Source organism: Pteropus vampyrus, unplaced genomic scaffold, assembly GCF_000151845.1.
Source record: "Pteropus vampyrus isolate Shadow unplaced genomic scaffold, Pvam_2.0 Scaffold2, whole genome shotgun sequence".
NCBI classification, from domain to species: Eukaryota; Metazoa; Chordata; class Mammalia; order Chiroptera; family Pteropodidae; genus Pteropus; species Pteropus vampyrus.
The window spans coordinates 26026246-26040213 of record NW_011888783.1 but is presented as its reverse complement, the minus strand read 5'-3'; the positions used below and the strand labels follow the sequence as shown (position 1 = coordinate 26040213).

Here is a 13968-nt window from a genome sequence, read left to right as displayed (position 1 = left end):
AAGCAAGATTAAAAGATGTACTGAGATAATAAGAAACAGTAAGGTAAAAATCACTCATTTTAATAATAGATACAATGACCTTAATTGAATAAAATCTAAAAAGTCACTAAATATAAATGTCCACTGGTTTGAATTTGAACTTGTATAAGACCTATGCAGTTTTGGCTGAATTATAATTTATGATTGTATAATATTACTCCTTAAAATCTTTGCATATAACTTTATAAGGTACTCAGAGGTTTCTATGTATGATTGAAGATTATATTAAAAATCTAAACCATACAGTAGATTATCACACGTTTTTCAATGTTGACTTTTAAATGTCAGAATAAATGTAATACCAATGTAAGCCACAGGGTGGGAGTGAAAGGCAAGAACTTGTGTTAAAGTAGCTTAAATACATAATTACAGTATCTTTAAAATGCTTGTTAAATGCTTAGGAGCTGTAGCTTGGTTTTCTTCCTCTAATACTGCTGCATTCCTCAGCAAAGACTATAACAAAATACAAAGACGTGGATTTAAATGTATAGACCAATAATGGAAAAGAAGTACACACACACACACACACACACCCGATTTTTTTCTCCCTAAAGTTTCTGGTTATATCAGGTGTTACTGAGATGATCAGAGTAGCAATTTTGATCAATATGTAAATTTGAGGAAATTCCTTGGAATTACCAGTATTGGAAACAGTAACTTAAGAAATTACCAGAAATACTTTATGTCTTCATCCTATTGTTTATTGTTCTACCTTCATTTTCCTTTTCCCCTGATAGTTCTCATTTAAAGAAAAAAAAATCTGTTGTACCATAAATATATCTAAATAAATTTAGGTAGCTTCCAGACGTATCTATATGGATCTATAGATATATAGTTATCTATATAGATGTATAGTTCTATCTATATATATTGTTATATACATATAGATCTATAGATAGAACTGCAAGCTACCTAAACTTATTTTTCATTGAGGAATATAAATTTTCCATGTGTTTTCTGTTAACCCATTCTCATTTGAGTTTAGAAGCAATTTAAAGTGGTGATCATTTTGTATCTTTAAGGAAAGAAGACAAGAGATTTCTTCTCCTAGAAAAGAAACTTCGCCAGGGAGTCTTGGCATTCCTTTATTCCATGAAAGGTAGTTCTGTGTTCTTTTTCACCAAATCTAAAAATTATAAATATCAAAATATATTCTTATTTACATATTTTTAAATGTTAGCAATTGTAAGAAAATAGCAGCTTCTTAGAACTAGAAGAGACCAATCTAAAACTCTTCCATGTTAAAATGACCTAAATAAGTCATACAGTTAATAGCAGAGATGGGTCTAAAAACTAGATTCTAAAGACCTAATATTTCAATAGACCAAGTATTATGACCACATTGTTTTACAGATGGCTCTTAATGCAAACCATTAAGTTAGGAATATTTAATTTTCTATTCAAGATGCTTATAGAGAACAAAAATCAATACATTGAAATTTCTAATGTGAGAATGAGACAGCACAAGTGTGATATATGAATAAGTAGATATGCTAGTCTGCATTACATATATGTATTAGAACTTTTCATTTTTCTCCTGGTTCTCCAAACATTAGAATATTTGAAGAGGATGTTTTCTAGGAATTTAAAATATTTGTTTAACAAAAGTTAAAACCTTTCAATAATTATTTTGTGGTAATAAAAAGATGCCATGTAAGTTTAATTTTGATTTTAAAATATTTGAAGCTATAGCCTTACATTTTAAAATATTGATTTATTTTTAGCAGTTATATAGAGAAGACTTTCTGGGATCTGAAAGAAGAATTTCATAGAATACGCATGCTAGCAAAAGCACAAAAAGACCACTTAAGCAAACTTAATGTACCAGCCACTGCAAATGGTAAGTTTGATTTAATGTAATATTAATATTATTGGTAGTATTTATTGGTTGAAATTGATTTCTTTTTGATTGTGAAAACATTTCTAAGTGCTTATTAAGGGCTAAGGCTCTGCAACTTGCATCTCACACCGCTTATAATCGGTAAGTGCTGTTTAAGTTCTGTAGTGTATTATATTATGTAATTGGCTTTTTCTCTCTTTATTGTATATGGCACTATATATATTGAAATGAATGACATAATTACTAATCTTCTTAATGAGAAGTTTCAACCTGGAAAACGTACAAAATAAGTATAGGATATATCTCTCAAAGCGTTCGGTTGCTATTTGGGGGTCTTATTAAACATTAATTTATGTTAGTAAGCAACCTTGAAGCTGCACTACCATATATAAGCTAAGTAAAATTATAACATTAGGGCTTTTTTTAACTTCTGCCTGAAAGTTAATTGAACAGTACAGATAGATTCTTGTAATTTGATTTGAGAAATAAACATTACCTGTTTCATGAAGGCCAGTTCTGTTGGAGGTACAAAGTACAAATTTAGTATTAGTATAAAAAATCACTTAAAAGGAACATGTGTTGTACACATGTGTTGTAATGTGTCTTTTAAAAGTTCCACCTTTCCCTAAAACCCCAGACTGGCTTTCTGGTGTTTGCATGAGTAGTTCAATATAAATAGCAAAATACTAGGGATTGAATCTGGCTACTAAGCACTTCTGTAAACAAAAGGAAGGTAAACTGATCACTTATGATAAATTTGCCTTTATTCTTGTGACTTGAGATATTTCTGCATACAAGTCCCAAGAGACGTGATTTACTGTTTTCACTCTGAAAGATGTTGCAGCAGTGCTAACACCCCTTTAATTAAAGATTACTTTCCATTTCTTATAGCTCTTATATCTAGGCTATTTAAAAGTCATTCTATAGTGTAAATTCACTTTTTGCTTACTACTGTCATTTTATTTTCAGAAAAGGAACACAATGTGGTGTTGGAAAAACAAAACAATCTTTGTAGAAAGACATAATTTATTGCTTCTCCTCCCTTCCTCCTACCTCTCCAAAAGGGCTCTAATTTTTCCATCTTAATTTTTGTCATTTTTATTAGAGATCGCTCTTTTGTGCCAACTAAAGACAGAACTTCTGAAGTAAAAGAATTATTTTTACTTAAAATATACTAGCTATAGAGATGTAGCACCTAGAATTCATAAACATGCTTTTTTGAACATCAACATCTTATCAAAACATTGGAATGGTGATATATTCATTGGCCCTACCCTGTTATCAATGGCTTAATACTTTGACCATTTTTAAATTGCACAGGTCTAAATCTGAGTATGTATCTGTCAACTAGAACACTGAGTGTTTAACTTCAATTTCTTTCCCACTGAAACTGCTTCCTAACATTATTCTTAAGCTTTACCATAACTGTCACAAATAATAAATACAACGTTATTCTGGAAATGTTTTAGTTCTGTTGTGCTACAGACTTCAGTGAAGTAAACCAAAATATCAAATATTATGCTTCTGACAGTAGTAGATAAAAGAGGGAAGAAAGAAAAAAATATTTTGGAAAAAGATTTCTTCTCAGGTGTTACAGAATTGGGTACTCAACAGTTGGTTTTCCTGACTGTTTCCTAGAATTTCCTGCCATTCTTAAGTCTACTACCAGGAAAATGACTACTTGAGAGTTAATGGACCTAAGAACCTTAGAGTACAAAGAAATCCTGCTAAAGATTGAGCTTCTTCTCAATTACTGTACCATTCCTAGTCCCAGATTATCTAGTAAATGTAGACTATTACACTAAGCTCTGTAGGGAAGAGAATACAGATTTATTCAGAATGCATCTATTGAGGGCATTCTATATGCCAGACACTGGCAAGGGTACTAGGGATAAATGGAAAACAAAACATAGTTTAGGACCTCGAGAAACCTTCTTTAATAAGAAAGAGAGATATGCTTGCAAATACAATATAGAGTGTTTAGTCTGCAGAGCATCCATGCATCATGCCTAAACCAGTCTTGGGAAGCCAGAGAGAGCCATCCAGAGAAACTTCATGTTTAAGGTAAGAAGTGAAAAATAAGAGTTAGGCAAAGAGTAGTAGGAGGGTATACATCAGGCAGTCTGCAGAGCATGTGCAAAGGTCAAAAAATAAGAGAGCAGGGCTATTTTAGAGAGCTCTAACAAAGTTCATTATAGTTGGAGGACAGAGTGAAACAGGTATGGTGAGAGATAAGAACATGGAGAGGTGACCAGGAGTCAATCATGAACAGTTTTATATGACTGAGGGCTGAGGGCCTTGGAAAGCCATGAAGAAGTTTTATTAGGAAAGTAACAAGACCAGATGTACTTTAGAAAAACTAAGGGAGGGTGGGGGGAAGCAATGTAGAGAATGGATTGAATATGAAATAAATTTAGAGGCAAGAAAGCAATTCCAAGGCTTTTGTAATCCAGTAGGAGAAGATGTTATATACTAAAGAGAGGCAGTAGATATATAACAGGGTGAACCAAAGAAGTTGGTTGTATTGTACTACAGTCATGTCCAAATAAAAAATATCATGTTGGAATGTGCTGTGGCATGAGACTGCAAAGACTAGAGGAAGGGAAAGAAACTGACATTTGTTAAATGCCTACTAACCTGGACTGTGCAGGGTGCTTTGTATATCCTGTATGCAAAAATATCCTAAATTGGCATGAAAATTGGTTAAATTTTCCATTTGTGAATGTACAGCTTCATTGATGACTACCTTTTCAGAGAGCTAATTTAAAAAATTTTTTACCATTTATCCATTTAATGAAAATACCAACCTCCAACCTCACTGCCTTCTAGAAGTAACATTGTGGAACATAATCGACCTTTTTCTGATATCTCAGAATCATCAACTTGGAGAGTGCTTTGATCACTGAGTGTTTGTTTTGTGTTGTTTTGTTTGCATTGAGAAATATAGCCCTTGTTGGCCCCACACTAGACTGGTGTTTTCTGAGTTCTTACATCTGCCTTTTTGTTTTTCTTCTCTCCTCTCCTGCTTTTAGCTCTTGTTGATATGTATATCTGCTCTCAGCAATATGTACCCATACCTTTTAATTTGCTGCTTCTAACCAGCTATGAGCTTGGTTAACCTCATCAAGCTTATTAGAATAAATCTAAAATGAAAATAAGAGCAAAATTTATATGTCTATGAAGCTTATGGCTCTAATTCTGACTCCTCAGAAGCTCTGTTTACTTACTTTTTAGCTTTTGCTTAAGTTCTAGAGAACTGGATTTGTGGGATAAGTGACTTCTAGATAAATGAGCTACAGAGGCCCTAGTATGTACCTGAGATCTGCCTGTTATCTAGAGGCCTTTTTAATCTATAAGATGAGAAAATCTTATATTCACATACAGTTTTCTAAACATACATCCCAAAATTTCATCCTCCTTTTGCCTCCACTGTCTTCTTTCCCACCCCCCGACTACCGCTCCATCACGTAGATTATTGAGAGTAGACAATAGCTAAATTGATTGGTGATATACTTTGTCATACAGTGATATTAGAGGAAATAAATGACCTAATTCATATGGATAATAACCTGTTTTATATATAGATATGCCTAGTAAGGATTTTCCCTTTTAACAACTTATTTGTCTAAGCAAGCTCACAGTTGCAGCTTCCATTACTGACAAAATGTTTAAATGTATACACTACAAGCAAATGTTTTTTACGTGTAGAGCAGTAGAACTGTGAACAAGATACAAAGCTTACAGCAAAAGACCTGGGAAAAGACAAAGCAGTTAAACTGTAACTAATAAGCTACATTCCAGCTCACCCGCTGAAGACTGCTAATATTTCTGTGTAAAATGGTAGCAAATGTAAAAATCCCAGTTGTCTTCAGTTGCTATAAAAACCAGTAGGAAAAATAATACTCATCTGTCCAAATCTAATCGAACATTCAGATTGTTAAGAATGATTGGAATGTGACTATTTTCCTTTTGTGTTCTTTTCCCTGTAGAAACACAATGCTCGATGCCTATACAGTGTACAGATAAAACAGATAAACAAGAAGCGCTTTTTAAGCCTCAGGCTGAAGATGATATAAATAGAGGTGCACCATGCATCACATCTGTCACACCAAGAGGACTGGGCCGAGATGAGGAAGACACCTCTATTGAATCACTTTCTAAATTTAATGTCAAGTTTCCACCGATGGACAGTGACTCTACTTTCTTGCATAGCACTCCAGAAAGACCCAATGTTCTTGGTCCTGCCACATCTGAGGCTGTGTGCCAGGATAAATTTAATATGGAACTTAGAGACAACCCAGGAAACTTTGTTAAAACAGAAGAAACTTTATTTGAAATTCAGGGAATTGACCTCATAGCTTCAGCAATACAAAACCTTAAAACAACTGACAAAACAAAACCTTCAAATCTTGTAAACACTTCTGTCGGGACAGCTCTGGATAGAGCTCCGTGTTTGCCACCTGGAGACCATAATGCATTATATGGAAATACATTCCCACTTCAGGACCTATCTGATGCACTTTTTCCTTCTCTTGATTCCCCAGGAAAAGCTATCCGAGGACCACAGCAGGTAACTGTTTTGCATTAACAAATATATTATGTGTGAACACACATTTTACCAGACATGCACAGCTATGCATCTCTTTCACGTTTATCGGAAATCCTTTTTAAACTAATGACTAGCCAAAGTTAAGCTCTCAATAAAAGATTCTGTAATAAATGTCATGAAATTATAAAAGATGAATATGGTAAAGCTCTATAATAAAGTATTTTAAAATTTATGTCACATTTTAAAATACATGTTAGCTTTATCCATAACTAGCATGTGTCACTTTTTTAGTCCCTTATTCAAAAGCTCTTTTACTTACCATTAGTGTTATAATAGGATTCTTTATTAAATTTCATACTGTGAAACACATGGCATTTTTCTATTAAAAAGTTTGTGTAGATCATGCTCATCTTTATAAGAATGCATGATTTTTCATAAGTAAATAATTGCACGTATATTCCTATTTATCAAAATAAGTGACCTGTCTTTCAACTAATACTTCTACTACATTCTCAATTATATAGTACGTAGATATGTAGGATTTGGTTTTGGTTTTGGTTTCTAATCTGGCACTGAACATGCAGCCTAATATATTTTTTAAATTGTTTCTGCATATGTATGATTTTAATCAAATAGCTTAATATTCCTAAAACTTGCAGATGACTCATGGTCCCCCAATCAAATCCTACCACCCCTTTTTATTCAGGTCCTATCACAGGATGATTCTTTTAAAAAAAAATTTTAATGCCTGAAGGCAAATGAAAATATATACTTCTTAGAATAAACAGATACTCATGAAAATACAGATTGGTGTAAATGTCTATATAACTTGCAAACATTTGCGTGATTTCTCTGTCTTAAACAACTTGATGAATTCCCTTTGCTTTATAAGTACTCTTATAGGCTATAGACTTTTAAATCAGCATACAAAGGAGGCAATAGTCAAGCTGTGATATATTTTAGTAGTGGGGAAAACTAGGCATTTTTGACAATAAGCTTTAATTATAAACTCACTTGTGTTCTACATTGTACCTTATTTCACATCATAGTCTCAGTTATAGTTACTACTAAATGAAGCAAATTAAGCAATTTCATTTATTGCAAATAGAATGCCCGTGGAGCTGTGAAGTGCATCAGTTCTAATGCTTGTTACTTTTTTCTCCATTATGTCTCTTCCTTGTTCTTTTACTAGTTAGTCTGTGCATTCATGTTTCAGTAGATGGCACCCTGCATTGTGCATTTGCTTTCTATGCTACAGCAAGGGAAACAGCTGGTATGTGATTACAACTTGATGGAAAAGTATTCAGCTTAAAAAATGCTGGAGAATTGGTGTTGAGCTGTCACAAGACATGGGGCATAAGGTTAGATAATTGATATTTTGGCAGAAAAGGCAAAATTAGTTTGTTTTGAAGGCCCTGTTTAGGATTGAAAGAATATTTCTTAAAATGGGTTTTTAAAAACACTTTGATGTGTTATTTGTATTAATAAAGCTAATATGATAAATGTAAAATCTTGAGTTGTTGATAAGAGGCGTGAAATTGCGGTTACATATTTCAGATTTTTACTTTTTATCAATCATTATTACCTAACACTTTTTAAAATACATTCAGTTTATCACTACAAAATCTAAAATATATCAGCTTATATTTGCTCTGTGTCATAGTTTTCCTATTTTTGCTGAGTCAGTGATTGGAGTCCCAACTGAATTCTATGAAGAGATCAAATCTGAACTAATAGCTCCTCATAGAGAACGATAAATATGGACTTTGAAGATAAATTGGCAGTAAAAAAAATTGGCTCTCCAAATTTAGAAGCTAAGTTGCTTCTAAGTCTGTTTATTATTTTGTAGATCTTATTAAGAATTATTTTAACATAATCCTTTATTTCTATCTATATCAATTTCCCATGAGCGTGGTACATATTAATCAGTTGTACTTTTTGTTTAAAACTGCAAACAGTAAAATTTTAATCTAGTTAACTAATTAGGTTTTTGCTTTTAGACTCACAATTATTACTACTTTTCTTTTATCAGGAAAGAAATATTTTTCTAAAAATCGTTTTATCTCAAATTTCAAAAAATATGTTTTAAATATTGCTATTTTTTATAATAAAATTAGTACTTCTCACAAAAAGAATTGAGTCAGTGTTATTATAAGCCCTCTGTACTGATATTTGAATGTATCTCGGTACTTAGACAGATTTTGTATATTTACACCAACTGTACACAGCTGTCCAGTAAAAATGTTTATAAGAAGACAGCGATATTGTGAAACCCAAATGCTTCAATTAATAATATGTATACTGTTTATGTAAATGATTGGTTAACTAGAATGAAAGAGATTGGGTAAGAGAATGAAAACTAACACTGTATCAAGTGTTAGATTAGGCCGTTACTTTAAAAGCATATTAATAATACCAGCACAAAGGTGTCTCTTTAAACTGACTTTTTGAGGTGATTGTCCTCAAAGTATCAGAATTTAGCTATGTCAAGGTAATTTACCTGTGTCAAGGTAAGAAAGCAAATTTAAAAAATTATTTGGTTTATAACATTTTAGGAAAATAAAATATTCCAGTCAACAAATATTTACTGAGCACCTACTATGGAACTAAATGCTTCTTCTTGCCCTTCTAGATTTAAAAAAAATAAATAAATTCAATTATTTAAAGGTATTTATGTACTGCCTATAATAGGAGTAATTCTGTTGAATTATTATTTTCTGTAATTCTTTAACTGGGCAACTATTGACAGGTTTCACTTCATTCAGCCTCAAGAAAGAATAAAGAAGTCCAAACTATGTAACAGGAGAAAAATAAGAAACCAAAAGAATGTATCGATGTTAGATTTTGTTGAATGATTCATTTAAATATTTAAGGTTTCAAAAACCCGATCAATGGAATTTCTTTAGTACTTTGAAAGAGAAAACTTCTTTTCAAAAAGTCAAAACAATATCTATTCTTAGATGATTTATTCATTGTGTACTTATAAATAGTAGTGAAATTTAAATAGCTCTTCAGCAAAATGCATGTACACATACACTATGTCCAGTGTACTATGTATAAATAAAGGTCCTGTAACTTAAGGATTCTATCGTAAAATAGAAAAGATAGGATTTAATTTTTTAAAACGCTCAATTATTGACTTATTCCAAAGCTACTGCCTTTGTGATAACGGGTATTAAAATAGGCTGGTGTTAAAGCTGGAAGATTTTTAAATATGTGAAGATAAAGTGCATAGATATGTATTTTAAGTGATTCTTCATCAAAGTTTAGTTGTGCCCTTTATGAAAAAGAGAATCGAGTCATGTCTCATGCTAACTCTATGGAAAAGTAATTTGCTTTCTTTCATATTAGAGAATTTCATATATACATGCATATAACCCATTCAAAAAATTTGAATTTGAAATTTAATGCAAGTTGATTTTACAAATAACAAAATGTTTTTGTTTGTTTCCTGCAGCCGGTTTGGAAGCCCGGTCCTAATCAAGGCAGTGACTTATTGGTACTAAGTGGCACAGGCTCAGAACTGCATATACCTCGAGTATGTGAATTCTGTCAAGCAGTTTTCCCACCTTCCATTACATCCATGGGGGATTTCCTTCGGCATCTTAATTCACACTTTAATGGGGAGACTTAAGAAGCATTTGAAAACAGACATACCAAGCTCTGTGTGACGATTTTGGGTTTGTAATACTATAAACACTTGATTACAAACTTAGTTCAAGATCATTTGCTGAAAAATCTCAGATATTTGAATTTTCTAAACTTATATTGTAACTTTTATTATCTTTTAAAAGATCATTCTGTACAAAACTAGTTCATTGTATTCATGTTGTGTTTATCATAATTCAAAATTATGTATGTGACTTACAGAATTGTATAACCATAATTTATGTTTGTTTCAAATATCTAAGCTTATTGCTTAGATTTCTAGTTAGATCTATTGAATTTGGTGATGTCCCATGTTTATAGAGTTTTTTCATTTGTTTTCATTTAAAAAGTTAGATTATTTATGCTGTAGGTGATGTTCTTTTTGAATAAACCTGTAATAGAGAATAGCAGACAACTTAAACATCTAAATAAATACTGAACCTAAAACATTTGCTGCCCAGTGATAAGATCACTGGTAGAATTATTTAAATACATCACATTTTTAAACATAATATACGTTTTTAATTTTTACTGTGTTTAGCCACATGATGAAATGAGTGAAGTATTCAAAGAGTTACTTATATTGTGTTCATTAATGTGTTCTTTGTTCCTGAGTAAAAAATATAAAAGAAATAAATCACATTTTGGGGAAGTTTATAAAATTTTTCTTTCCAGTAACTTAATAGAAAGGTGATACCAGATCTAGCAATATTTTATTACAAGTAGATCACTTTGAATTTTTAAATTATTTTTCAAACTAGACTTGCTAAAGAAACATTTCTATTTAATGGGAGCAAATCTAAAACCCTGTAAAGACTATATCCATATTTATTAATTTATATTAGTAATGTTCACATTCTTGTTGAGAAATTTGTTATTCATTGTTAGCAGGCTGATTGATAGCCACAGGAAGGCATTTAAGGGAAGAAACCAAATTCAGAAACCTGCAGAATTTTATTTAAAATGACATTTTCTTTCATTTTTCTTCCCTGTGATTGTCTTTTAGGGCCTGCCCCCCCCCATTTTAAAAAATGTTTAAAAGCATGACTTCCGTTTTATGAAGTAAACGTTGATTTGCAACTCTCAAAACAGAAATTTAAGCCTTCTTTGGAGAACGTGTTTTGAAACACTGGAGGGTATAGAATGAGGGAACTGGAGCAGGCCCCTGTGCCACAGTGAAGAGCCTTAACTTAGGAAGAATGATAGTGGTGCCTCAACTTCTCAGGATGCTAAGCACATCACACTGACATCTTCCTCACCAAGGTGACATAGCGATTATTAGATATTCACTGTGAAGAGTTCTGAGGCATGTACATCTTTCTTTCATTGCCACTGGGGCTGAATGGAAATGCCTAGACAATTATCCAAGTCTTTTCTCTTCTCCCCCTACCTTCCACCCACCCAGCTTCTCCTCACTCCTCTCACACACCCACAAATAAAACTTCCCAGAGTGTACCAGCCAGGATATACCATTGCACTGATCTTGTGAAAGAGGATTCCTTTTCCTTCTCCTTTTCTAGAAGAGGTAAAGTCCCTTACACAGTTGACATCTGCTAGCCTTCTGACAACCGAAAGAAATTGTAGTCCAGAAAATGACTCAAATTAAAGTGTATCCCTGATCCCTCCTACAGTCCACTCATTTCCCACCTTCACGACTTTTAGTAAGAGCGGGGAATTCTTTTTTCCTTTTGGTTTCCAGTGCTACCCCAACCTCCAACTTCCGAGGCACAGAGGCCCCTTGGGCCACAAGAGAGGCAGCCTGGTGCACGGGCTCCTGTCCCCCACTGCAGAGGTGGCGCTGGCTGCAGCTCGAAAGGTGGAGTGGGCACCCGCCAGGTATCTCCCTCTGTCTCTTACTAGAGTCGTGCAGGGACTGTCTCTTGGCATCTGCTAAGCGTGGCCGGGTAAGAACAGCTCCCAGGTAAAAAAGCTGCACACACGAAACGCTGAGTCTGAAAAAACCACCCCCGCCGAGGCGAGGCAGTTGTGAGCGGGATGCCTGAGAAGTGGGAGGTGAATGTCCTCAGGAGGGCCCCCCGGTGCAGCTTTCCCCGGAGGCTGAGGCTGCTGCCAGCGGGGACATCTGCTTTCTTACACTCCCGCCTGGCTCACCCCGCCCCCTCAGCCCGGGTTGCGTGGTTATTTTACCAACACGGGGGGAGGGAAAGCTCGAGGAGGTAGAAAAGGGGTGGATGGAAGCGCAGGAGATATTCTTCCTAATCTCCCACATTCCCTCCTTTTTCCTTCACATCTTTTAACCTTCAAGGTAAAGACTTTATAAATATGAAACGATAAGCGTGTCCGCTGGCTCCTAGGCCCGCCTTCGGCTCGCGGGGCTCTCGGGTGCCAGGCCCTCGCCTTTCTCTCCATCCTCCCCGGAGTCCGGCCGGTTCCGGAGGTTCAGCGGGGCCCGCCGGGTGCGCCCAGCCTGTGGCGCCTTCTCTCTCCGGCTGCTGCCTCGACAGCTGCTTGTAGCTACAGTAATTAGACTGTCAGTGCTTGTTAGAGAGGAGAGGGAAAAACACGCTTCTGACAGCAGATTCCGAGACTCCCCAGTTTGTTAATTTCTAAGAGATCTTTAAAGCATTAATTGAGGTCTCCCCAACTCTCCCCTCCCGTCCTTCTCCCCAACTCCTCCCTTCCCAAAAATATCTTCAGGAGAATTCTCTCCGCGTGGAAGCAGTGTTTCCCGCAAAACTGCAAGCCCGCCCCCGACTCACGCACATACAACCCTATTTTACATCTACATATAGATGCACACACGTGTACGCGTAAGGTTAACTCCGCGGAGGCCTCGTCCAAATAGGGACCGGGATTGCATTTAAAATAATAATAATAAATAAAGAAACTAAGAAGGAAAGGGGGGAGGGAAGCAGAAGTCGGGAAGAAAAGAGAAAAGCAGCAGGCTGATTACGAGGTGTCAAAACTGCCAGGAGCAAGAAGGTGATAGCAATCAGGGGTGAGAAGAGTGCGGCATTCGTGCGGGGCAACTAATTATCCGTCTCATTTGAGAAGAGCAGCATTTGAGGCAGCAGCGTTCGCCTGCTGAACGGTGACAGATTGGCGCGGAGGAGAGGGGAGGTGTTAAAACAATGGAGCCGGGCGCGCGAGCGCTGCTGCATGCTAATCAGCCCTCCCTCCGCCTGCCTGCCGCGCTCCCTCCTTCCTCCCGGCCTCCCTCCTCCGCGCTCCCTCCTCCCGCCTGCGGCGCTCCCTCCTTTCCAGCGGGCCCGCAGCCGCCGCCACCCGCTTCCTGCTCCCTCGCTTTCCCGCGCGTCCTTCCCGCCGCTGGCAAGTGGAACCCAGCCACCGCCACCGCATCCCTCGCTGGCCGCCCCGCCCCCCCCCCGCTCCGCGCAGCCACCCGCGGGCACCTTTCGCTGGCCGGGACTGCAAGCGCGCCGCGGGGGAGCGCCAAGCCGTGCTCGTGCGCCCGGGGCCCAGCCTGACCGAGGGCCCGCGTTCCCGGTTTCAGATCTTGGAGAAGAGACCAGGGAATCTGCATTCTCGTCCACTTGCTTTCCGCTTGTGGGTCGCACGCGTTGGGCAGCGAGCGGCAACCAAAGCGAACTCAGGAAGGGCGAGAAACGGCCAGGGGCGTCAGAGAGTCGGGGCCAGAAAGGCAAGGAAGGCCCCTGGACAGACGGCCGATGCCCCCACCCGGCCCTAGGGCGCTGCCACCACACAGGCCTCCCGCCGCCCTCAGCCCGCCCAGGGGTAGCTCCCGCAAAATCTCCCTCGCTGGTCCCCCACCTCCCGCCCCCGCGGCACTCCAGCACCCTCCCCTCCCCACCAGGCCAGAACTATACTACACGATTTAGTAAGTCCAGAGAGGAAGACAAAGGGCTTTGGCATTAGTTGCGCTTCCAAGGCTTAACCTCCTGACCCCGAG

The 13968-nt window shown here is 36.9% G+C and overlaps 1 protein-coding gene across 6 annotated transcripts in view; it reads left to right on the top strand.

Annotated features, from left to right (window-relative positions):
* The window catches only part of TANK (TRAF family member associated NFKB activator), a 65174-nt gene extending 54441 nt beyond the window's left edge, over positions 1-10733 (top strand). For 5 of the 6 annotated variants that reach the window (XM_011358621.2, XM_023529796.1, XM_023529795.1 and 2 more), the window contains 4 exons: positions 1062-1138; positions 1764-1879; positions 5869-6449; positions 9886-10733. In XM_011358621.2, coding sequence (XP_011356923.1) covers positions 1062-1138; positions 1764-1879; positions 5869-6449; positions 9886-10062 — 951 coding nt within the window. In that variant the 3' untranslated portion in view covers positions 10063-10733. The remainder of the gene's footprint in view (positions 1-1061; positions 1139-1763; positions 1880-5868; positions 6450-9885) is intronic. The other variant, XM_011358639.2, reaches the window with a different exon arrangement.
* Positions 10734-13968: the final 3235 nt, after the last annotated feature.